This window comes from Anastrepha obliqua, chromosome 1 (genome assembly GCF_027943255.1).
Source record: "Anastrepha obliqua isolate idAnaObli1 chromosome 1, idAnaObli1_1.0, whole genome shotgun sequence".
In the NCBI taxonomy this organism is placed as follows: domain Eukaryota; kingdom Metazoa; phylum Arthropoda; class Insecta; order Diptera; family Tephritidae; genus Anastrepha; species Anastrepha obliqua.
In genome coordinates, this window is record NC_072892.1 from 148,162,282 (window position 1) to 148,188,079 (window position 25,798).

At 36.4% G+C, this 25,798-nt stretch overlaps 1 protein-coding gene across 1 annotated transcript in view; it reads right to left on the reverse strand.

The window, feature by feature from the left end:
- LOC129236436 (uncharacterized) overlaps nucleotides 1-25,798 on the reverse strand; it is a 49,798-nt gene that overhangs the window by 5,485 nt on the left and 18,515 nt on the right. Inside the window, exons 3-11 of the mRNA XM_054870829.1 lie at nucleotides 25,144-25,257; nucleotides 24,805-24,964; nucleotides 24,646-24,734; nucleotides 24,143-24,586; nucleotides 23,876-23,977; nucleotides 20,215-20,318; nucleotides 20,030-20,147; nucleotides 19,808-19,964; nucleotides 1,963-2,108 (exon numbers count right to left, since the gene is read on the reverse strand). Of these exons, the coding sequence (XP_054726804.1) occupies nucleotides 1,994-2,108; nucleotides 19,808-19,964; nucleotides 20,030-20,147; nucleotides 20,215-20,318; nucleotides 23,876-23,977; nucleotides 24,143-24,586; nucleotides 24,646-24,734; nucleotides 24,805-24,964; nucleotides 25,144-25,257 (1,403 nt within the window). The 3' untranslated portion in view covers nucleotides 1,963-1,993. The remainder of the gene's footprint in view (nucleotides 1-1,962; nucleotides 2,109-19,807; nucleotides 19,965-20,029; nucleotides 20,148-20,214; nucleotides 20,319-23,875; nucleotides 23,978-24,142; nucleotides 24,587-24,645; nucleotides 24,735-24,804; nucleotides 24,965-25,143; nucleotides 25,258-25,798) is intronic.

Genomic DNA, 25,798 nt, shown 5'->3' on the forward strand with positions numbered 1-25,798 from the left:
AAACAGCAGCATAAGATAATTTCCTTGGCAACACTGAAGACAGAAGAAAAATAAATTTCGGTACAAAGGGATGTCGATACTCTTCTCATCTCAACAGCGCCTCTCTTATAAACATCCGGCTGAATTTCATAAATTTAACTGTAATAGGGTATACATATTTTTTATTTGTATGTATCTGCAACTACTGAGTGCATTTATATTAGATAAAAATGAACCGTTAAACTAAGTTTAACCTGCTGAAATGTACTTTTAAACTTAGTTTATGTGGAAAACAGAATTCAACTTGCACTGAAGAAATTTCCACAAACAGCTTACAAATAATCACATTCTAAATGAGTTTCACTACACTTCCTGGAAAAGCTGCGTTCTTCCGTTCTTCAAAAACATAGCCAAATATCAAAAGTGTGTACTATTATCTTACTTTGATTTGAATCCGTTCGCTTCTAGCAACTTTTTACTCAACTAGAGTAATGCACTGATTGAACTGCGTCTGCTGCTATTAGAACATCGGTTTTTATACCCAAACGGTTTCCTATCTGCTGCCAGCTTGCAGATTAACAATATTGGCCTACAGTCACAACACACACAATCACAAATGAACGCTCTCATGGATGGCAATCCTTTGCTTCAGCAAAGATTAACAACGATTATTTAAGCAAGTATTGTTTCACAAGAAAGTTGCCCCAAAAGTAGTATTTAAATGGGAGTTGCGCGCAAAACCCACGCAAACGTATAACGGTACACATGTGTCTACGCAGGTTTACGCATACATAAAGGAGCAAATGATTCAGGTTTATGGGCGAAGGAATAAATTGAATGAATTTGCTGATTAAAATTACCACTTACGGGTTTTATGTGTGAGCAACAAGTGTTAAAGGATGCTGCAGGCCAAAGTGAAGGGGTTAAGGCTGCATGGCATGGTAACATACATACATACACAGTTAGATACTTGCAACATATGTATGTATATATACTTACATAAGTATTCAACTGAGCAGTAATCATGATTTCACACGCACAAAAGTTCTAAAATGAAGTATTCACCGAACAGAAGGAAGTTTTGACTTTTGTGCTTAAGGGGGTCTTCTGGTCTCCAGCGAAAAAAATCGATTTTTTTTTTGCATAATTTTGTTGTATGTGTATGCAGAATACGCCACAGAAAGGATTTTTTGAAAATCGCATTTTTCACATTTTTCTGGGCACCGAAGTGTAGCCTCCTCCGGCCGTTTTATCATAAACTTTATCTTTAAACGCTTTTCCCCGAAAATCGTGTTTTTTAAGCATTTTGGTCACACTTTTCATAGTAATATAGTTATACTCCGATTTCAATGATTTTGGTCTTAAAAGGTTCGGAAAACTTACCGCTAAGTTTCCCCGTGTACGATTTTTGAAATTTTTTTTCATTCCATTTTTATAACCTTTTAAAGATCAAAAAATGAGCAAAAAAAATTTTTTTTTGCAAATTGTTGCATAACTTTTGAAAAAAATTTAAAAAAAAAAATCTGTCACGGGAAAACTTAACCAGGGCAACTCTGAAGACAACGCATATCTAATTTTTGCTTTCTGATTACCCAGGTGGAAAAACCGTGACCAAAATGGAAACCTGTTTCGTTTGGAGGTGGACGTCTTCAGCGCCATTTCAAGGTCGCGGGTGTTAATTTTTTTCAAAGTCAAAACCATTTTTTAAAAGCCAAGACATGTACCTTTAAAATAAAAAATTTTTTTTTTTAAATATTCACAGGATTTGTCACAATCAATCCCCAAAAAACCCTTCATTTCAGAGCCTCGAGACCAGAAGACCCCCTTAATATAAAAAATAGTTACAGACAAATAATATAAAAGTAAGGATTGATTGTAGCAAAAAATGAGAACGACAAATTTATATGTAATGCATGCACACATATACATGCATAAATGCACATACATTTGTAAATGTATTTTTCAATGAAAATACTCACTTACCTTTCGTTCGCCTTGCTCAGTACATTTTAATTTATAGACTAGTTATCTCACAATCGGGATTGGTGTAATCAGTACTCCCATTGGTAGTGCCTGCAGGCGCCTGCTTAGTTTTATTTTTGTTACGACGTAAAATTATGTAGCAAAGCCTGAAAAAAACACCATAAAAGATTGATTCAAACATTTTACTGTAGATTTGTGTTTAAGAAAATGGCATTTGTATGGATAAGTACGTAAATAATTTTTAGAAGGTTCATAACCCTTTCGACCCCAACGATGCCTGTGAGCAACTTGGGCAGTTTCACAGCTTACGGAAAGCGTTGGTTTTGTTTTTGTCTGTTCATTATAAATGATAACGGTACTTTTATGTATCTACTCAAAATATGAGCAAAAAAAAATATCATTTGTAGATCATTTAGCGAAGTTATATTGAATAAACAGCAAATGCAGCGCAGAAAATATTGTTGTGAAATTCAAAAGAGTTTTTAAAGTGAGCGATTAACTTTTATAATAATGAAAAAATTTGAAAAGTTAATATGCCATGTTTTTTAGCAAAGATTTAACTTTACGAAACTGAAATTAAACTTGATTAGTTAAAAATATTAACTAGGAGAGTAATTTTCAAAGCTGCAATGTCGCTTGTGGGCAACCTTGGGCCATTGTGGTAATAAATATTTTTGTACTTAGTTATGAGACGGAGAGAGAAAGTATTGTCAAATGACGATATTGAGAGGATTGTTAACTTTGATTGGAATGACTCGCCTGGTGACTAGATGGATGACATTGCTGCAATGCTAGAGAAGAATTGGGAAGGGATCGTGCAAAGAGGGGAGACTATAGAGATTGAACTTTTCAAAAATATGATTGCAGAAGAAGGTGAGCCGAAATCTTGTGTGGCTGATAACACTAGTTTACACCAAAAATGGTCCTCGACCAAAAAGCGTTTTTTAGACTAATTTGAGGTCGCTGAAACTAAAAATGAATTTTTTTTTTTTCAAAGAACGGTTTCCGAGATATTCCTAAAAAACCAGTTTTTTGGGCAATAGTGCAGTTATTACCTGCAATCTCGAAAACAGTGCGCGCCATTTCTTTGAAGTGCATAAATTTCGAAAGGCACACATTGACAACATATAATATAATACGTGTCAATGGAAGTCGTAGTTTCAACAGCTGTTGAAAGTTAAAAAAAAGTTAAGCCTAAGTTTATCTGAATCGACGAAAAATTTTAGAAATTATAACGTATTATGTGAATGAAGACAATTTCATCGTCTGTCGTATATCTTTTTGATGTATACAATACGGTTTCGAACAAAAGTAAATCATGCCAGCCTGCGTATTGAGTCACGCAAAATAACTGTTCTTAGGCTCACTATAATTAAAAACAATAATTATTTCATACAAATAAATATATATATATATATTTGTCGCAGAATACGCTTATTTGCCCATTGTACCAATTCCAGCTAAATAAGAGCTAGGTATGACCATTGTACGTCTGTGTATATTTTTCGGTGGCGCCATATTTCCATTTACGACAGAGGGCTAATGAAGAATTTTGTGAAAGCTTTGGCAAAAAAAACGGAAAACACAGCCCTTAAATACTTGAAAACCAAGTTCCCAAGATTGTCAACAGAGAAAATCAAAGCGGGTATATTCGTCGGTCCACAGATAAAGAAATTGTTTACGGACACAGAATTTCAACAATGCCTTGACAGTTCCGAAGCTAAAGCTTGGAAAGCTTTCCAAAAAGTTGTTCATGGATTCTTGGGAAACAACAGGAGCAACAACGACCGTCAATTGATTCATACAATGATGAAATACTTTAAAACTATTGGTTACTATTGTAAAACGTACATACTCCAAAATATATTTATCATATATGTAAATTGATTAGAAATTATTGGAAAATTTACAATTAACTTTGTTTTTGTTAATAGGTGCTCGCATGTCATTAAAAATGCACCTACTTCACAGTCATTTGGATTTTTTTCCTCCGAATTTGGGGGCTGAAAGTGATGAACAGGGCGAGCGATTTCATCAAGATATTGCTACGATTGAAAAGCGTTATGAGGGCTTTTGGGATCAAGCAATGATGAGCGACTACTGCTGGATGCAACTACGTGAAGATTCCGTGCAACATAAAAGAAGAAGTTTGAGAGTAAAAGCGTATTTTCGACCTCAAACATAGCCAAGTCAAAAGCTGCAAAATCACACGTGTTGACTTTATGGGTCATAACTTCTACAATTTTTCGTCGATTCAGACAAACTTAGGCTTAAAATTTAGGTGACAAAATTGTCTTTCAGAAACCCTATCTTATGTCGATATAAAAAAATTTGTTGTTCCAGAAAAAAGTTAATAAACTTTGATAATTTAATAAAAAAAACGTGAAAAATGCCTTTTTTTTTTACTTTCAACAGCTGTTTTGCGAAAACTACGACTTCCATTGACACGAATTATATATTGCCATGTAGGTTATATGTGTGCCTTTCGAAATTAATGCACTTCAAAGAAATGGCGTGCACTGTTTTCGAGATTGCAGGTAATAACTGCACTATTGCCCAAAAAACTGGTTTTTTGGGAATATCTCGGAAACCGTTCTTTGAAAAAAAAAAAATAAAAATCATTTTTGGTTTCAGCGTCCTCAAATTAGTCAAAAAAATACTTTTTGGTCGAGGACCATGTTTGAAAGTGAAAATTCGTAAACTAGTGAAATTGCTTTGAAAACGTTGACATCAAGACACTAAAGTGGAGAAAAAGGCCATTTGTACCTTCGGAGACCAGTTGGGAAGAAAATACTTTGATGGTTGACGATGTGATGACGCCTGTGGAATATTTCTGCACTTTTTAATAGCCGAGTTTTTGATTTGATCACACAGCAAACAGATTTGTATGCGCTGTAAGAACACGGCATTGAGCTCAAATGTACTGTTGAAGATATTAAACGCTATATAAGTATTTTGTTGTACATGGGTGTTTTAAAATTGCCTCAACTCAAAATGGCATGATCAAAAGTTTGAAAAAAATAAAACAATGTTTACATTTCAACGATAACACTAAACAATCCAAAAAAGGGGATTTGAATTATGACAAGTTGTACAAAATACGTCCTTTACTAGACAGTCTCAAAGAAAATTTTGGAAAGCTAACCCAGGAGGGCATCAAAGCACTGATGAACAAATCATTGCGTTCAAAGGTATACGTTCATAAATGTCATAATGAAAATTTTACTTTAAATTTTTGTTACAGGTGATCGTCATTTCAACCCTGCTAAGCCTCATAAATGGGGTCTGAAAATGTTTTCGCGTACTGGAACCTCTGGATTAGTGTACTACTTTACATTGTATGTTGGTGAAGGTACTTGTTCTGCTTATGGATTGGGCCTATCTTCGGATATAAAACTATATTTGGCAAAAGGTCTTCTTAAGGAAAAAAATTTTAAGATTTATTCCGATAATTGGTTTACGTCAGTAAGCCTTCTGATCTCGTTGAAAGAAATGGGCATATTTTCAATAGGAACTGTACGTAAAAACCGCATAAGCAATTGCCAGCTACTTTCAGATGCTGAGTTAAAAAAGCGTGGAAGGCGATCTTTCGATATGAATTGTGAAACGAACAAAAATATTGTATGCGTCAAGTGGTTTGACAATAAGCCAGTTCAACTTATATCCTCGTGTGAAAGCATTGATCCTGTTGGTATAGCAAACGTTGGAAAGCTTATATTGATGTTGCAAGATCTGCGATTGTTGCTTCTTACAATAAGGCTATGTGTATAGGAGTAGATATGGCTGACATGCTCATGGAGCTCTACAAGGTCAACCGCCGTTCAAAGAAGTAGTACATAAGAATCTTTTATTGGTGCCTCGGAACATCCGTTACAAATACATGGCTATTGTATAGGAAGCATTTAAACTTAATAAACCCGAGGCTTTATGCTTTATATTCCTCTAATAAAATTTCAACTAGAAATTGCTCATGAGTAGCTTACTGCCACTACTTTGCTCGGAAAAAGGAAAGGCCGACCATCGAATGTTGAAAGAGCTAGCTCGATAGTGTCCCTGGGCTCTCCATCAAACAGCGTGGCTTCTCAACATTCGAAAAAGTACAGCTCACAAACAACTTTCGCTCAAACCGCGAGAGTCAAAATTTTGGGCAATTGCTTCTTAAACAAATACAAAAAGATTAAAATTAAAACAAGAAATTTCGTTCCAAAGGAAGAAAGTTGGGGTCGAAAGAGATGAGGCCTTATATCTGATCGCATTTGGTAAAATTTACGACGGTTTATTTTGGACTAAGTAGGCAATTGATTAACACCGATAACAATGTCAGCCTGGAAATCCAACGTAGAATCTCTCTTGCCAACAAGTGCTACTTTGGCCTAAGTAGGCAACTGAGCAGTAAAGTCCTCTCTCGATGAACAAAACAAACCACCTACAAGGCTCTCATCATGCCTGTCTTGTCATATGGCGCAGAAGCTTGGACGATGCCACATTCGATGAGACGTTCAGTGGAGTATTTGAGAGAAAGATTCTTCGCAAGATTTTTGCCCTTTTGCACGTTGACAACGGCGATTATCGCAGGCGATGAAACGATAAGCTGTATGAGCTTTACGATGACATAGACATAGCGCAGCGAGTAAAGATCCAGCGGCTACGTTGGCTGGATCATGGCGTCGTAAATTCAGCCAAAATCGCGTAAGCGGTTATCGTGCCAATTAAGAAGAAGAAGAAGATCGTCCCGAATACTACCTCCGTTCCGATTCCTCATATTTATACTCATTATATGTATAGGCAACAGAGAGCTTGAAAAAGCTAAGAAGTTTTATACGGGTAATAACGGATAAAACCTCAAATGGAGGCCATGATTTGGCCATCCGTAAGCACCAATTTTGAATGACTCGCTGAAGGACTTCGATCAGTATCTCGTGAATAACTTTAGTAATGTTGGCTCCCACTGTCTCAAACGAAGTTGGTTTAACCACATATCATCATCATTTTTCCTCTAACTCCTGGGGGAGCATGGAACCGAGGTGAATTTTTGAACCGAGTTCGATTTTTTGGTAACTCCTTTATCTTCAGCCAGGATTTTCCAGCATTCTCTGCCTCTTTTAAAACAGTGCGACGCTATGACGTTTTAGGCGTTCCCCGTTTCGGCTGCCCTGGGGTTACCAGTCAAGTGCGTAACGACAGTTGTCCCCGCGAGGTTTCCGTAAAGCTTCCCCGATGCAACCCCATTTACGCCTTTTTATTATTGTAGCGACTGTCTCGACGTTACAGCGTTGGTATAATGACGAGTTGAGAGTTGAGAAGTGCTCTATCTATGTATAAAGGCTTGTAACTTGTTTGTAAGTTTGTCACTAACTAGCCATGTCTCACAACCACATAAAAGAACTGTGAGGACATTGGATTTGTATAAGTTCAGTTTTGTCTTCGCAAATGAACTGGTTGAGTTCCAGATTTTTCTTAAGCTGGCGAAAGCTCCGGCGCTATTTGTTAATCTGGATTCTATGTCTACTTCCAAGGTATTGAAAGGAGTCGACAAGTTCAATTTTCTCTCTCTCAATAACAAAATTTGAGAATATACGATCATTTATTTTCATTGCCTTTGTCTTTTGAATATTTATTTTCAACCCATCCGGCACCTATCCGGCATCAAAAAGTTGCTTATCACCGCGCGAGAGCATTCACTATTCAATGTTACATTGGCGTCAGCCTCGTCTTTGAAGAAATATGGGCCGATGATTCCTCCACCCCCAAAACCGCAGCAAGCAGTCGTTTTCAATGGATGCAATGGCTGTTCTTGGACGACTTCGGGCTACCCTTCAGTCCAAATACGGCAATTTTGCTTATTAACGTCTCAATAATAAGCATTATTAACTGTCTGAATGTCTGGCAAAAATTATTAAAAAAAAACCGGAAAACCCCTGAGCATCGCTTTTTTTAGCTGAAAACGACGTGGTTTTTTTACTCTTGGAATTCTGCACTCACTCGCCTGAAGTCTGGTTTGCCTGTCGTACTCATAAGCCCCCATTTCTCGATTCCAGTAATGATGAATTTGATGAATATTGGCCCCTACGCGGTCCCTTTTTTGCATGAAATTCAAATTCTTTGGGATGAACTTTGCAGCAACACGGCGCTTACCCAAATCATTAACTACAATGTCCCGAAAGGATCCATAAGCAAAGTTCAAGTCCTCTGCCAAAAATCACGAATTTTGCGATATGTTTTTTTTTTAAGATTGACTATTTTCAAATAATAATTTTCAATAATTTTGATGCGTCGTTCTATAGTGTAAAATTGTATTATATCTGGGCAAATGTCAAAGATGACAGAGAAAAAGGTACCGTCTAGGAATTATTCACTACATACTGACATATAAAAGTCCTTTTTGAAGAACCCTTATTTATATTCGACAGCGTATCTTTTCGAACAATTGAAATTTTTTTAATTTTTTTTGGCTTTTCCTCAGACTTTATATTACCAATTATTTTACTATTATTATTTTTTTTTTGCAAAAATTTAACTCCATTTGACCTTCCTCGATTTCTCTTTCAAAGTCATTACCACAAAAGATAGAATTTTTTTTTTAATTTACCATAGCATTATCGTCAAGTTATTATCGGAGAAAAGTACATTTTTATATTCTAAAAGTCTGTCTTTGAACCCCAACCCCTTCTCACCCTTGGTCACACACGCGTTTTGACGTGATAACGTCTTATAATTCGATTTAACAGGCTGCACGCACGAAAAAATGTGTCGTTACCTTGCTCATTACTGTTCATATGTAGTTACCTTGCTCATATTAGTGTTACCTTGCTCATTACTGTTCATATGTAGTTACTTTGCTCATATGTAGTTACCTTGCTCATATGTAGTTACCTTGCTCATATGTAGTTACCTTGCTCATATTAGCGTTACCTTGCTCATTACTGTTCATATGTAGTTACCTTGCTCATATGTAGTTACCTTGCTCATATGTAGTTACCTTGCTCATATGTAGTTACCTTGCTCATATTAGTGTTACCTTGCTCATATGTAGTTACCTTGCTCATATTAGTGTTACCTTGCTCATATTAGTGTTACCTTGCTCATATGTAGTTACCTTGCTCATTGCATTGAATGAACTGCAAGCGAAAGAGCGGAAGGAACGACAAAGCAAACAAAGCAAACGAACGGCAACGTTCGACATCTTGCTCTCCCCTACTTAAGTGAGCGTATATATGTATGTATGTATATGCGCATATGTACATACTATATACAAATTCACGTATTTGTATTGGCATATGCCTTCTTATTGATTATTATTATTTTGATTTACTTGAAGAATTTCAAATAAAACCAAGTTTGTTAATAATACCTGTTGTTTTAATGTTATTATTATTATTTTTTTATTATATCTGAAGGAAAAAATGTATGGTAATATTTACCATATCTATACTAATATTATAAAGAGGAAAACTTTGTTTGTTTGGTTGTAATGAATAGGCTCAAAAACTACTGGACCGATTTTAAAAATTCTTTCACCATTCGAAAGCTACATCACGAGTAACAAGGATTATATTTTATTTTGGAAATAGGGCTCGAGATATAGGTCAAAACGTGGACCCGGGTAACCTTCGGATGTGTATGTACAATATGGGTATCAAATGAAAGCTGTTGATAAGTGTTTTAATACGGGGTAATTTTCATACCTATTGATGACTAGGGTCTCGAAATATATGCCAAAACGTGGACCCGCCGTGTCTTTGAACCGAATTAAACCAAACTTACACACATTGTTAAGTAGATATTGAAGATGATTTCCGTATAGTTTGAATACCTATTGGTAGATAGGGTCTCGAGATATAGGTCAAAACGTTGACCCGGGTAACCTTCGGATGTGTATATACAATATGGGTATCAAATGGAAGCTGTTGGTGAATGCTTTAGTTCAGAGTATTTCCATCCGTTCCGTGACTAGGGTCTCGAGATAGAGACCAAAACGTGGACCCTAGAATGTGTTTGTACAATATGGATATCAAATGAAAGCTGTTGATAAGTGTTTTAATACGGGGTAATTTTCATACCTATTGATGACTAGGGTCTCGAAATATATGCCAAAACGTGGACCCGCCGTGTCTTTGAACCGAATTAAACCAAACTTACACACATTGTTAAGTAGGTATTGAAGATGATTTCCATATAGTTTGAATACCTATTGGTAGATAGGATCTCGAGATATAGGTCAAAACGTTGACCCGGGTAACCTTCGGATGTGTATGTACAATATGGGTATCAAATGGAAGCTGTTGGTGAATGCTTTAGTTCAGAGTATTTCCATCTGCTCCGTGACTAGGGTCTCGAGATAGAGACCAAAACGTGGACCCTAGAATGTGTTTGTACAATATGGATATCAAATGAAAGCTGTTGATAAGTGCTTTAATACGGGGTAATTTTCATACCTATTGATGACTGGGGTCTCGAAATATATGCCAAAACGTGGACCCGCCGTGTCTTTGAACCGAATTAAACCAAACTTACACACATTGTTAAGTAGGTATTGAAGATGATTTCCGTATAGTTTGAATACCTATTGGTAGATAGGGTCTCAAGATATAGGTGAAAACGTGGACCCGGGTAACCTTCGGACGTGTATGTACAATATGGGTATCAAATGAAAGCTGTTGGTGAATGCTTTAGTACAGAGTATTTTTCATGCCGCTCCGTGACTGGGGTCTCGAGATATAGGTCAAAACGTGGACCCGGGTAACCTTTGGTTGTGTATGTACAATATGGGTATCAAATGAAAGCTGTTGATAAGTGCTTTAATACGGGGTAATTTGTTATGTTATGTAATGTAATGTAATGTTATGTTATGGTATGTTATGTTATGTTATGTTATGTTATGTTATGTTATGTTATGTTATGTTATGTTATGTTATGTTATGTTATGTTATGTTATGTTATGTTATGTTATGTTATGTTATGTTATGTTATGTTATGTTATGTTATGTTATGTTATGTTATGTTATGTTATGTTATGTTATGTTATGTTATGTTATGTTATGTTATGTTATGTTATGTTATGTTATGTTATGTTATGTTATGTTATGTTATGTTATGTTATGTTATGTTATGTTATGTTATGTTATGTTATGTTATGTTATGTTATGTTATGTTATGTTATGTTATGTTATGTTATGTTATGTTATGTTATGTTATGTTATGTTATGTTATGTTATGTTATGTTATGTTATGTTATGTTATGTTATGTTATGTTATGTTATGTTATGTTATGTTATGTTATGTTATGTTATGTTATGTTATGTTATGTTATGTTATGTTATGTTATGTTATGTTATGTTATGTTATGTTATGTTATGTTATGTTATGTTATGTTATGTTATGTTATGTTATGTTATGTTATGTTATGTTATGTTATGTTATGTTATGTTATGTTATGTTATGTTATGTTATGTTATGTTATGTTATGTTATGTTATGTTATGTTATGTTATGTTATGTTATGTTATGTTATGTTATGTTATGTTATGTTATGTTATGTTATGTTATGTTATGTTATGTTATGTTATGTTATGTTATGTTATGTTATGTTATGTTATGTTATGTTATGTTATGTTATGTTATGTTATGTTATGTTATGTTATGTTATGTTATGTTATGTTATGTTATGTTATGTTATGTTATGTTATGTTATGTTATGTTATGTTATGTTATGTTATGTTATGTTATGTTATGTTATGTTGTGTTATGTTATGTTATGTTATGTTATGTTAAAGTATATTATGTTATGTTAATGTTAACTCATTCTCTATATCCATACAAAATATCTATCAAACAAATAAAATTAAAATTTTCTTTTGAAAATGCAACCATTCAATCAGTATTTTCTTATGACGTTATCACGTTAAGCTATCGTCAGTAAACCGACTTTACAGACAACCTCTTTTTAAGTTTCCCATTAAAACTAGATATTTTTGTCAGAATTGCGGTGAGTTTTTTCATTGTATGAAGCCAGCCACAAATGTATGTATGTATGCATATTATTGCATTGTTATTGATGCAACATCATAAAATACTCTAAGAAAAACCTTTTGAGCAATGCTGCTGGAGTAATTGTGCTTATTCGGATACACTCAGAAATCTCACTCGTTGCGGTAGCACTGACTGTCGTGGGAAAATAATATCGCATTATATTTTAATTTCGCATGCAACATTTCAACAACGATCTTAAAGCTAAGATAAATACGTCAAATGAAAAACATGTAATTAAAGTCTTCATGAATACCCCAAACGTATTATTATTATTATTATGAGCGGATTTAGCATTCCGAGCCCAATTACCTCCATAAATTTTAGTACGAGTATTTGTTCAATTTTATTGAGTTTTATTTCCTCCTCTAGGAAAATATGTTTATCAGTTGGCAGTTGCACAATACCAACACATGTTGCGGCAGCTTCATGCTCCTCCCTTCACAGCCTGCAAATTCCCTTGGAGTGTATTCCCAGATTTGTAAGATGATAATTCAGTTCACAATGACCTGTGATAATTCTAAAACTGTTCTAATTCCCTACCGGGAATTTTGTGATACGTACATATTTATGTGTATAAATGGTATACACAGGAGTTATTAGCGGGAATCGCCAAGTGTGACATTAAAAAACAACACAGTTTTACTTAATCCAATAATTATATTTTGTGAATTAATTTTTGAAGTGAAACTTCTTAGGCGTCGATGGACGAGCGAAAAAGGCCATGCACCGTTTTGGGCATTTTCGTTCCGCGAGAGAGATATAATAAAGATATAACGTAGAGGAAAAGGAGAGAGAGAGATATACCTTATGTATTTCTTAGATACACTTTAAGCTATTTTTCCTGAGTTTTTCCTTGTGGTTGCTAATTTCTAGTGAGAAATAACACTCCCTACTTTTCGACGCTTGTTTGTTGGTGCGAACTTGTAGGAAATATTTTTTTGGTGTCTACTTTTTGGCGTTATATTTCCTTGGTGCCTACTGCTTGGGGCGTTTTCTTTCCACATGCCACACAGCACGCGTAACAATGGATTTGTTGAGAGGTGAGTTCGGTGAACATTTTATTTCACGTTCGGGACCTGTCAATTGGCCACCCAGATCGTGCAATATAACGCCTTTAGATTACTTTTTGTGGGGCTATGTTAAAGCTCATGTCTATTCAGACAAGCCTGCTTCAATTAACGCATTGGGAGACAACATTAAAGCATTTATATGTGAGATACCGGCCGAAACATTGGAAAGAGTATGCCAAAATTGGACTAAGCGGATGGACCATTTGAAGCGCAGTCGCGGTCAACATTTGCATGAAATAATCTTCAAACATTAAATTTACTATCGATTTAAATAAAAATTTCATGCATTTTTTTGAATTTTATGTATGTTTTTTTTGAAAAACTTTCCTATAGCTCTTCAAAAATCACCCTTTATAAAGTGTTTTCCATTTCGCCGTCGGATTCATTGATATTGCTTTGTGGTAATTTTTGCCATTGCTGCATGGACTGTACTATCGATAAACATTTCATGAATTTTTCTGAATTTTACGTGTGTTTTTTTGAAAAAACTTTCCTATAGCTCTTCAAAAATCACCCTTTATAAAGTGTTTTCCATTTCGCCGTCGGATTTATTGATATTGCTTTGTGGTAATTTTTGCCATTGCTGCGGTCCTGGAATCGCTGCGTTTGTGCGGGTGATAAAAGCTCAGAGTAGTACGAGTTGTCGCCACGGTTTGTGTCCGGCGTTTACCTATACCGGTCGACCCTTCTCCGTTTTTTGTAAATTTTGTCTATTTGTATTCTCTGCAAATGTTGTGAATTTATATATGTGATATATGAATTTATATTCTTTCTCTCTCATTCTCTCTCGGGTCTCTCCCTTTTTCCTTGTCTGCCTTGAAAGTTTTATTTCTGTTATGTGTACTAAGCTACACGCACTTTTTTTTATTTAAAACCGATCGCAAAGTTGCGAACTGTCGCCAATATGAAGCTAATAGGTAAAAAATAAATAAATAGTTGGCGCGTACATTTCTGTTAGGTGTTTAGCCCAGATCCTCCTCCTATTTGTGGCGTGCATATTGTTTGCCATTGCCTGACGAGGGGCGGCCGATACTAGAAAAAAACTTCTTTTTTATAATATTGATATTTCATGTGCGGAGATTCGAACCCACACACTCCTGAATGATAGTCAGGCATAGTCCATTCGGCTATGGCGGCCAAGCTAATAGGCCACCTAATCAAAAAATGAATTACTATATTTCATAATTGACTAAGAAAAAACTTTGAACCTTACTTCACTATGCTTTTCCTATGAAACCTTGGAGTTTTAACTTCCAAATCACTATTATTCTTACATTACTAACTACTACTACTGGCAAACTAACTGTACCTCTTTAAATTATTTACTTTAATACAATATTTAGAGGTTGGGTTAAATGGCTGCCCTTGCGAGGGGCCCACTTAGACAAAAATATAAAATTTGTCCGTTGTGATACGCAATACATTTAGAGGGTTTTTTAGTATTATTTATTTTAATTTTTAATTTATTTGTGCAAATTTTTAAATACGATCTTGCTTCTTGACGTCGGGGCTGGCATTCACAGGTACTGTGTACTTAATCACCCATGTGCAGCTAGGCTGACTCCCTAGCCATTTGTTAAATTGGAGCTCATTGCAAAACGAGAACCGCTTCAAAATTACCTCATCATCAGCAGAAGTCATCCTGCTGTTATAGCAGAGGAGGCACGGCCCTATTAATCAAAAATAATATTGTGCATATGGTTCATGTAAACACTAAAAATTACAATCTACAATTGACTGCTATAACAGTCACAGAGGGAAAGAGCTCTCTTGTGATTGCTTCTGTGTACTGCACTCCAAATCAATCAATAAAAAGCGTCGAATACCAAATGTATTTCAAATCGTTGGGACCTAGATTTGTAGAAGGTGACGACTACAATGCGAAACATCCCAATGGGGCTCACGCTTAATAACTCCAAGAGGGCGCGAACTTCTCAGAGCAATGCAGGCCAATAAATTATTCCACGTCTCGACAGGACAGCACACTTACTGACCTAGTGACCCAAATAAAACCGTTGCCGACCAGTTTTCCCAATCCATTTTTCCCAAAACTTTTTTCCCAATGCTTACTTTTCCCAAAGGCAAATGTTCCCAAATTTTTTCATCCAAACTGTTTTTCCCAAGAGTTTTTTCCCAAAAGTCATTTTTCCCAAAACTTTTGTTCCCAATAAAATAAATTCTTTAGAGGAGTTCTACGCAAAAATACGGTGGATTGCGTAGCCGGAGTCGGACTGATGAGGGTTATTTTTTTGAAGCGCGGCCGAAGGCCGCCAAGGCGAAAAGGAGTTCTACGCAAAAATACGGTGGATTGCGTAGCCGGAGCTGGACTGATGAGGGTTATTTTTTTGAAGCGCTGCCAAAGGCCGCCCACGCGAAAAGGAGTTCTACGCAAAAATACGGTGGATTGCGTAGCCGGAGTTGGACTGATGAGGGTTATTTTTTTGAAGCGCGGCCGAAGACCGCCCACGCGAAAAGAAGTTCTACGCAAAAATACGGTGGATTGCGTAGCCGGAGTCGGACTGATGAGGGTTATTTTTTTGAAGCGCGGCCGAAGGCCGCCCACGCGAAAAGGAGTTCTACGCAAAAAAAAAACAAGTTTGGGAAAAATAGGATTTTAATTGAATTGGGAAAAATGGTTTTGGGAAAATTGGTTTGGGAGTTATTTTATTGGGAACAAAAGTTTTGGGAAAAATGACTTTTGGGAAAAATGGATTGGGAAATATGTACGGTAACCAAATAAAACACCGGATCTTATAAATTTTTGCATATGCAAAGGTGTATCTAAAAATCAGGTCACCATAGACACATGTCTAGATCTCTCATCAGACCACTCGCCTTTGCTCTTAACAATAAACTCTTGTTTTCAAAAAAAAGGAAATGGCACCAAACTGCACAACAAAATGACAAATTGGGAATACTTTAAAGAACTGGTCGAGGATTCACTGTGCCTAAATATTCCACTAAAATCCAACTCTGATTTGGACACGGCCGTTGAGATTTTCAACAACTACATTCAAAGAGCTGCGTGGACCGCTACGCCGGAAATTAAGCACACTCACGTTGAAGCACACATTAATGATCACGTCAAAATATTAATATCAGAAAAACGCAAGCTTCGCCGCATATGGCAAAGCACCAGAAACAAGCACGACAAAAAAAGCTAAATAAGCTCACAAAACAATTAAGAAACACTATAAGAGACGCAAAAAACTCAGAATTGCATGAATACTACTACTGACTACTCATTGTGGAAGGCAACGAAAAAGAGTTTGCCAAACATCTATCAAATGTTTTCCAACCATTTTCGAGTAAAAGTGCGGAGGTAGACTAAGAAGTTAACGAATTTTTTTCAGCTTTATTTCAAATGGATCTTCCGACTGTACGATTTACCTAGAAATAAGTTAAATACGCAGCAACCAAAACTCTTAAAACCAAAAAGGCGCCAGGTTACGATCTAATAACTAGTAAGGTTTTAAAAGAACTGCCCATATGTGGATACAAATTCCTCACCATTATATTTAACGCGATGATCAGGCAAGAGTATTTCCCAACTCGGTGGAAAGTTGCTGAAATCATCCTTATAGAAAAGCCAGGGAAGACCGCGAGCGCGGTCTCCAATTACAGATCAATAAGTCTATTCCCTGTTGTCTCTAAACTCTTCGAAAAGCTGCTTTTAAAAAGGATAAATCCAATATTTGCGCAAAGGAATCTTATTCCAGCCCACCAATTTGGTTTTCGTAAGTATCACTCCACCACAGAGCAAGTTAATTGTGTTATGATTTCGCTAGACAAGCACTTGAGTGGAGGCAATACTGTACAGCGGCATTTTTAGATATAACGCAAGCCTTCAATAAAGTCTGGCATGAAGGCCTGCTATACAAGCTAAAGCAGAGTCTGCCACACAACTGTTATATGCTCATAAATTCATGCTTGCAAAATAGACATTTTCTTGTTAAAGTAAACAACGAAACCACTAACCTTCACGCAATTAGTGCAGGTGTACCACAAGGAAGTGTTCTAGGCCCCATCTTGTTGTACACTTTGTTCACGGCAGACCTGCCACTATCAAAGAACACATATACAGCCACGTATGCAGATGATACTGTCGTCATGGCCAGGAGTACCCTTCACTCAATAGCTTCTGATTACCTACAAGGAAACCTTAACAGTGTTAGCGACTGGATGAAAAAATGGCGCATAAAAGCTAACGAATGCAAATCGGCGTAGATAACATTCACACTTCGAAATGGCTCATGCCCTGCCGTATCTCTTAACAGCGTTCACATACCTCAAACAGATAATGCCAAATTCTTTCTATTAGACCGGCGTCTTACTTGACGATCGCATATATTTTTAAAGCGAAAGCAACTTGGACTGAAATTGCGATCACTACACTGGTTAATCGGCTACAATTCAGCACTTACACTAGACAATAAGGTGCTTATCTACAAATCTCTTCTGAAACCGATATGGACGTATGGAGTTCAATTATGGGGCTCAGCTGCAAAATCAAATCTAGAAATTATGCAAAGATTTCAGTCAAAGGTGCTCCGCATGTGTGCCAATGCGCCATGGTTTGTACGAAACGAGATATTGCACCGTGACCTAAAAGTTACGGCAGTTTTCGAAGAAATAAACAACCTCAGCCAGAGATACAACGACCGACTTGTGACTCATCCGAATAACCGAGCAAATAACCTTTCCCAGATAAGCTACTCTTCAAGATTAAAAAATGTCAGCCTAACAATTTAATGCAAAGATTTAAACCGTAATATACGTACCTATATGCAAAAGTTATAAAATTGTATAATATATACATATGTTATATGATGTTCATTATTAAGTAACGAATTCCGCTGGGAGTTCTTGCTCTAAGTTATTCATCTTTAAATTGTAGGTAAAAATAGTACTTATTGTTATTGTTATGACAGATTGTACATATAATAAATGGAGATTTAAAAAAAAATCAGAAGAAGAGGTCACTTGGTTTCATCGGACAGCAAACTTTACGATGTTGCGAGCTGTGATTAATTACTTATTGCCAATATTACTATTGGTGAAAATTTGTGTATTTTTAAAGAAACCTTTCCCAGTAAGTACTTCCGCAACGTATATTTGCAATGCATAGGTCGTGGATTAACAAAAAATTTACCTTTCGCTCGCATCGACTCAAAATAATGTTCTATAATATCCTGATTTAAGTGGTATATCATGAAACATTCCATGTCATACTGACCATGGGCATACCGATGCAAACACCTGAATGAATGGTTGGTTGCTCAGGAGCACACCATTTTAAAAAAGAAATATTACTGTGGGCAAAAAGTAAGGTGAATTGGGTTGTAAAATGAAAAATCTTTATTTATTCTTATAAATGAATTTCATCCCCTTCAAAATAATCCCCTCTCGATGAAATACACTTATGCCAACGATTTTTCCAATCCCCGAAACATGCCAAATAGTCCATTTCCGGTATAGCCATCAGCACCTTCTTCGATTCAGCTTTTATCTCCTCGATCGACTCGAAACGCGTTCCCCGGAGTGGTCTCTTGAGTTTTGGGAATAACCAGAAGTCACACGGAGCCAAATCAGGCGAATACGGTGGTTGCGGAACGATATGCGTGGAATTTTTGGCGAAATGGTCACGAGGAACGAGTGCAGTGTGAGACGGTGCATTATCGTGATGCAAAAACCAAGTGTTGTTGGCCCATAATTCTGGTCTTTTTAGACGAATTGCTTCACGTAAACGAAGCATAACGCTCAAATAATATTCCTTTTTAACAGTTTAGCCAGGTGGAAGGAATTCATAGTGCACCACACCACGAAAATCGAAAAAAATGTCATCATGACCTTTATTTTTGAACGACTTTGACGTGCTCTTTTCGGTCTGGCCTCGCCTTTAGCACGATATTCGCTTGATTGGTCGGTTGTTTCAGGGTCGTAAGCATAAATCCGAGTCTCATCTCCCGTAATGATGCATTTGAGCTTGTCCTGATAGTCTGAAAGCATTGTTTCACACACATCAACGCGACGACTTTTTTCCAAGAAATTGAGAGTTTTCGGTACCAAACGAGATTTGACTTTTCGTAGGCCCAAATGGTCTTTCAAAATGGTTTTCACAGATCCTTCTGATATTCCGATCATATCAGTAAGGTCTTTAACAGTCAACCGACGATTTTTGAGCAATAACTCCTTCACTTTATTGACGTGTTGGTCATCTGTTGACGTCGATGGTCGTCCGGAGCGCTCCAAGTCATCAACACGTTCTCGACCCTCTCTGAAGCCTTTGTACCACTTATACACATTTTTCTGCGGCATGGTCGAATCACCCATTGCCTTCTGCATGCTAAACGTTTCCGCAGCCGAAATTTCATTCCGCAAACAAAATTTGATGGCACTTCTCTGCTCAATCAAATCAGACATTGTAAAAATCGAAAAATGCACTCTTGGTCGTTTGGTAAACACAAACGTAAATATATTACTGATAATAACATTCACATGGAAGTTGGCGCAGATGTTATTAACAGTGCTGCCAACTCATGAAAAAAATAACTAGAGCGAAATTTTAATCCCGCGAAGTTTGACAAATAAATTCACCTTACTTTTTGCCCACAGTAGTATTTTATCTAAACATTTTGCTTTTGCTTATTAGTTCGTAATGAAAACCAAGTACATCAATCTCAGACACTTTTGCCAAGCACAAATAAATATGGGAATTTATTATACCAGGTATATAAATTTACTTACACAAACACGAGCACATTTGGTATGTAAAACACTTCGCCAAAAAGGAAAATAGCACCAGGAAAAGTTTCTACGGTATCCTGATAGATGGCACTAAATATTGGTGGGAATATGAATTGTCCTATGGGCTCGCTAATGCCAAATATTGAGTACATTTTACCTGCAAAAAGAATTTTTTTTTAATCAACAAAAATATTAACGCTGCTATTGAGATTTAACACTAACTTAATTCTTCGCCATCAACAATGCTGGAGCCGATGGCTTTAATGGCGATTACACGCAAGCTCACAAACATATCAACAACGCCAGCGACATAGAAGGACTTTGTATCCTTGGCAAAAGCCTGAAAAATATAAAAATTCAAATTAAATATCTAATTTCAAATGTTAAAACAAACTCATTAGGCTTACAAATAGAACTCGGGAAATTACGATGGCAATGGCTGATAGAATGCCAATTGTGGAGTCCGCGAATTTTAGCAATTTACTAAGTATAGCCGTACCAATGAAAGTACCTGGAAAAAATCAAATTAAAAAAGTGTACTCAGAATTCTTTAATATATACAGTGAGCATCATAAGAAAGTGTACACCATATACTGACAAGTTTTTACTATTTATTTACTTTTAAATTTCAGTTATTATTTTATAAAAATACAAAAACTATATAAAGTAGAGTTCAGACTTTGTACAAAAATTTGCAAGAACTCGGCGAACTTTCATCAAAATTTTAAACTTTTTACTCAGAATTTGTGAAAAAATGTCAAGTATGCAATTTTATAGGTTAAGCGCAAGTTTCGAGTAAGTCAAAAACCAAATACCCTTTTGAAAATTTTTTTTGCATTTTTTCCATATAACGCCTACTCCACATTTTTTTTATATGGAAGAAACAGTCAACACTGTCAGCAGAAAAAATTTTCAAAAATCAACGCAATTTTCGAACCACTTGAAACTTTCACTTTATTAACCCAAAATTCAATGATCTACCTATAAGACCACTTACTCGAAACTTTTCTAAAAATTCTGAGTAAAAAGAAATGTTTACAAATTTTATACAAAGTTCGAGACTTTGCTTTCTATGGTTTTGTTGTAGTAAGAACTATATTTTTATAAAAAATAATTGAAATTACAAAATATAATAAATAAATAATCAAAACTTATCAATACGTATCTTCTACTCAAATATGAACGAGACGGTATCAATAAAACGCTCCGCGGATGACATATGGCAAAAATAAATTTTTTGTTTTTTGGTAGGACTGTTATAAGCTTACATGGCAAATTTCAGCGTGATATGTCACATAGTTTGTTTTCTGTGCTACTGTAAACAAGTCAAGCTCGAGTTTATCCCACAACACAACACCACACTTGGTTGGGTAACCGGCCAGCCTGGAGTGGAGGAAAATGAAAGAGCGGATGAGTGAGCAAGGAAAACCTCTGAGCTTGACTTTTCAGGGAATGGTAGAAGACATAGGCATTCCTCTTAACGAACTGTAGACTGCGATTGACTTGAGCGTAATCGCCTTGATCTCTAACTACTAACTATGGGGTCTCCAACGCGTTTTGGCCAAAACTGAACCTTAAAAGTATAAAATATCTGCTTGGATTAGAGCAACTACCAGTGTTCTCGCAGGTGTTATGACGGGTCACTACACTATTGGTACCCTAGCCAGTAGAATGAGTGTACCTCACAATGACTTGTGCAGGAGTTGTGGAGATGAAGAAGAAATTGAGTTGATATACAACACCTCCTCTGTGAATATCCTGCACAGAAGCCGTGCCAAATATTCAATTATTTCTTTGAAGGCCTAGGAAATTTGCAAAATTTGTCACTGGAGGTACTAGTTACCAAGCGGTTTAAGCAACTTAGTTAGGGGATGGAAATCAAATGCAGGTATCACAATGGGCCTTAGAGCAACCGAGTGTATTGCCTTAGACAAGAACCTGGCTTACCTAACCTAATATTTTCTTTCGACGTTCACTGTATATTGGCATATTTGTGATGTGAGCTAATTTCTGAAAACACATCGCCTATTAGTATTTCATTAACAGGGATTGTGGTGCTGTGAGAGCTTTCGATCTTCAATCAAATAAATATTTATGAAAACAGAATCTGCACTAGCAATTGAAACACAAAATTATCATATTTTTATCTGACGTCATGCATATGCACATATGTACATATATTTGAAATATTTTTCAAAATATTTAAAATTCTGTGGAACTTTAAAATTTAAAAAATTTCAAACGTGTAGCATAGGGAAAAATCAGTATCTAAACAGAACACCGGACCGTTTTATGCTAACGACCCTTTAGCATACTGACTTTTTACTCTGAAACCCATTTATTCTTCTTCTTAATTGGCGCGATAACCGCTTACGCGATTTTGGCCGAGTTAAACAAAGCGCGCCAGTCGTTTCTTGCTCGTGCTAACCGGCACCAATTGGTCACACCAAGTGAAGCCAAGCCCTTCTCCATCTGATTTTTCCAACGCAGAGGAGGCCTTCGAGTCCTCTTCCTCTACTACCACCAGCTGTTACCGCATCGAATACTTTCAAAGCCGGAGCGTTTGTATCCATTCGGACGACATGAACCAGCCAACGTAGCCGCTGGATCTTTAATCGCTGCGCTATGTCTATGTCGTCGTAAAGCTCATAGAGCTCATCGTTCCATCGCCGGCGATATTCGCCGTTGCCAACGTGCAAAGGTCCAAAAATCTTACGCAGAATCTTTCTCTCGAACACTCCAAGCGTCGCTTCATCGGATGTTGTCATCGTCCAAGCTTCTGCGCCATACGTTAGGACGGGCATGATGAGAGTCTTGTAGAGTGTTAGTTTTGTTCGTCGAGAGAGGACTTTACTACTCAATTGCCTACTTAGTCCAAAGTAGCACTTGTTGGCAAGAGAGATTCTACGTTGGATTTCCAGACTGAGGTGTTAATGTTGGTTCCGAAATAAACGAAGTCTTTCACAACCTCGAAATCATAATTGTCAACACTGACGTGGGTGCCGATACGCGAGTACGCCGACTGTTTGTTTGAAGACAGGAGGTATTTCGTTTTGTCCTCGTTCACCACCAGACCCCATTCGCTTTGCCTCTTTATCCAGTTTGGAGAAGGTAGAACTAACAGCGCGGTTGTTAAGGCCGATGATGGCAATATCATCGGCATACGCCAACAATTGTGCATGAAATTTTGGTCATCAAAAAGATTTGTTCCTGTTAGGTACCGCATAATTTCGCAATTGACCAAAACAGGACTCGGGTCGATTGGTGTAAAGAAATATTGAAGAAATTCAGGTGCAGTGGTTCAAAGCACGCGTATGGCATCGCAACAGGCGAAAAATCTTGGATCTATGCATATGAGCCAGAAACAAAGCAGTATTCGACAGTATGGGTGTTTCAAGACGAGCTTAGCACAACCAAAATTGTTCGCGGAAGAAGCACCTCAAAGCAAATGAGCGTTTGATTTTTTCCAGAAAACCTGGTAATATTGCAGCTGTCCCACTAGATAAACTTAAAGTAGTGAATTCTGAGTGACACAAAATATTTTGTTTGCCAGAACTTTTCGTAGAATTAAAGAAAACGAACCGCCGAAGACGAATCATTCTTCACTTATTGGCTCACGCAAGAACGTTTTTGAACACTCAAAAGATCAAACTAATGGGTCATACGCCTAACAGCCCTGATTCGGCACTTAATGATTTCTTTTTGTTCCCGAACAACAAACTTAAAGTGCGAGGTCAACGTTTTTCAACGCCTGAAGAAGCTGGTGAAATCTTTAAACCGCTCGTTTTGGAGGCATCCTCTTCTGAGCGGCAAAAGGGCTTTGAAAATTGTTTGGAGTGTATGCGAAGTGTATTGACTTCCAAGGAAAAAAGCCATTTTCATGGTTATTATTACAGTGTTTTCATTATTAGGCGCAAAAAATAAAAGGCAACTCTCGTGCCTTATACTGTTATGATGATTGAAATTTTTTAATAGTAAATACTGCCATATAAAAAGTCCGTTAAAAAATTAAATATGTAGGTGTATATATGTATATATATATAGGTACAAATGTGCCAATCAAATTACCAATCAATGCAGCTGCAGAGGAAAATGTGAAGAAAAAGCTGAAATCATTGCCATTCCAATTGAGTTTGATTAGCGTGTAACGATACCAATAGTCATTTTCTCCTGCAATAGAGTTGGAAAAAATTTTAATTTTAAGAAAATGCGTTATTATACTCTTATTACATTATAATATATTGTAGTATATTTCAAAAATATATTATATATTATATATTACAATATATGTATGGATGTATATCATTTATCGAAATTTCAAATTCCTATACACACCCGATACTGGTCCCAGGGTTAGAAAATAGGCAATGATCAATAAAATCAAAAGCATTCTTCCGTGATTGGGGCGTTTTATCAACGGAAATTTGACGCAGTCTATCACCAAAGTTGGATCAAAGAATTCACGTAGAAATGAACGTCTAACAGGCTCAACACTTCCAATATTCGGCAATGTTGTCGGCTTATCCGCGACTTGCAATTGCGAATTTAATTCAAAACTAACGTTTTTCACTTTGTCCACTTCGTCAATGCTTGTTTGTTCATAAGCCAAATTTTCACTGCCAGCAACAGGCAGCGGCGGTGGTCCATTCACAGGCAAGGGTGGGCGACCATCTTCAGCAGTCTTTGTATCCAATTTGGGTGCTGGTTTGACCTCCTTAATAAAAAATACTATATACAGTATTGCGATGATTTGAAACGATGCGGCCATTCCGAAGGAAACTGAAACCAACAAAGTTTTAAGAGGAAAAATATGAAAATGAAATATATGCAGGACTTACATATATAACCCAGCTGCTGGAATAGAAAACCACTTATCGGTTGGCCAATGAAAGGTACCGCTGTTATGAACATCGCAAAAATACCAAATCTGAAATGTAAATTTAAATTTAATCTTCTCCTCATCGCATTCAAAGGCAATGGAAAATCAACTAAACCACCTGAATATACGGTCCTCTTCCGGTGTGGCTATGGTTATGTAACTGTAGACAGCCATCAAGCAAAATGTAAGTCCACCGAATATAGCCGGCACGATCGCCTCACAGTAAGCGCCGAATTCCATGGGCAGTGAGTCGAAAAATATTGCCGAAATTAGTAAACCTGTGTAAATGTATTTTTATGTGGAGCGAAAGAGAATTTTTTATACAGACACGTTTCAATTAAAAAATAATTAATCGCGATGGATTTGAATGTTTTTCTTCTTTTTTCAATTATAAAAATAATGTTATTAGGTACTTGAGCAAATCGCTTAAATAAAAGGAATCAAGAAGCAAACTTACAAGTGAATGAGAGAAATTCGCCTACAATTGGCATGATCATACATGGCTTCCGTTTGTTGTAACGATCGGACCAACCACCGGCAAATAGGAGTACAATCAAAGGAAAGATGGCAGCTGAAAATAGTTTTTAAAGGAAAATAAAAATACATGAAAAAAATTGTTTGCTATCAAAATATTGTAAAAATAGGTTTTGTTTACAAATATACAAAATTAATCACCTATCGGAAGGTTTATAACTAAAATTATAAATAGTTTTATTTTAGTATAAATATATTTTATTCAAAAAAAAAAATGGATGATTAATTTTGCTCCACCTTGTATGTATAGCATAAGGACTTTTCGCTATCCATTAGTAGAGTAGAAAGTTGAGTTGCTGAATTAAAAAGTGGTCTTACAAGCCTTGAAGACTATCCACGTCAAGGATATCCAAAAACAGCAACAACACCAGAAATCGTAGAAAAATACTGGATATCGTATTGGAAAATCGCCGAGTGATTGAAAGAGATTTAGTAGAAGCCCTATAGATTTCATTATCAACCGGACTTGGTTCGCTTTAACCAAGCTCGTCATTAGAAATCTTTGCTCGAAGCGAACAAAGTCCGGTTGAGATTGAAATATGCAAACGAAAAAGGAAATGGAAAGGCCATACAAATCG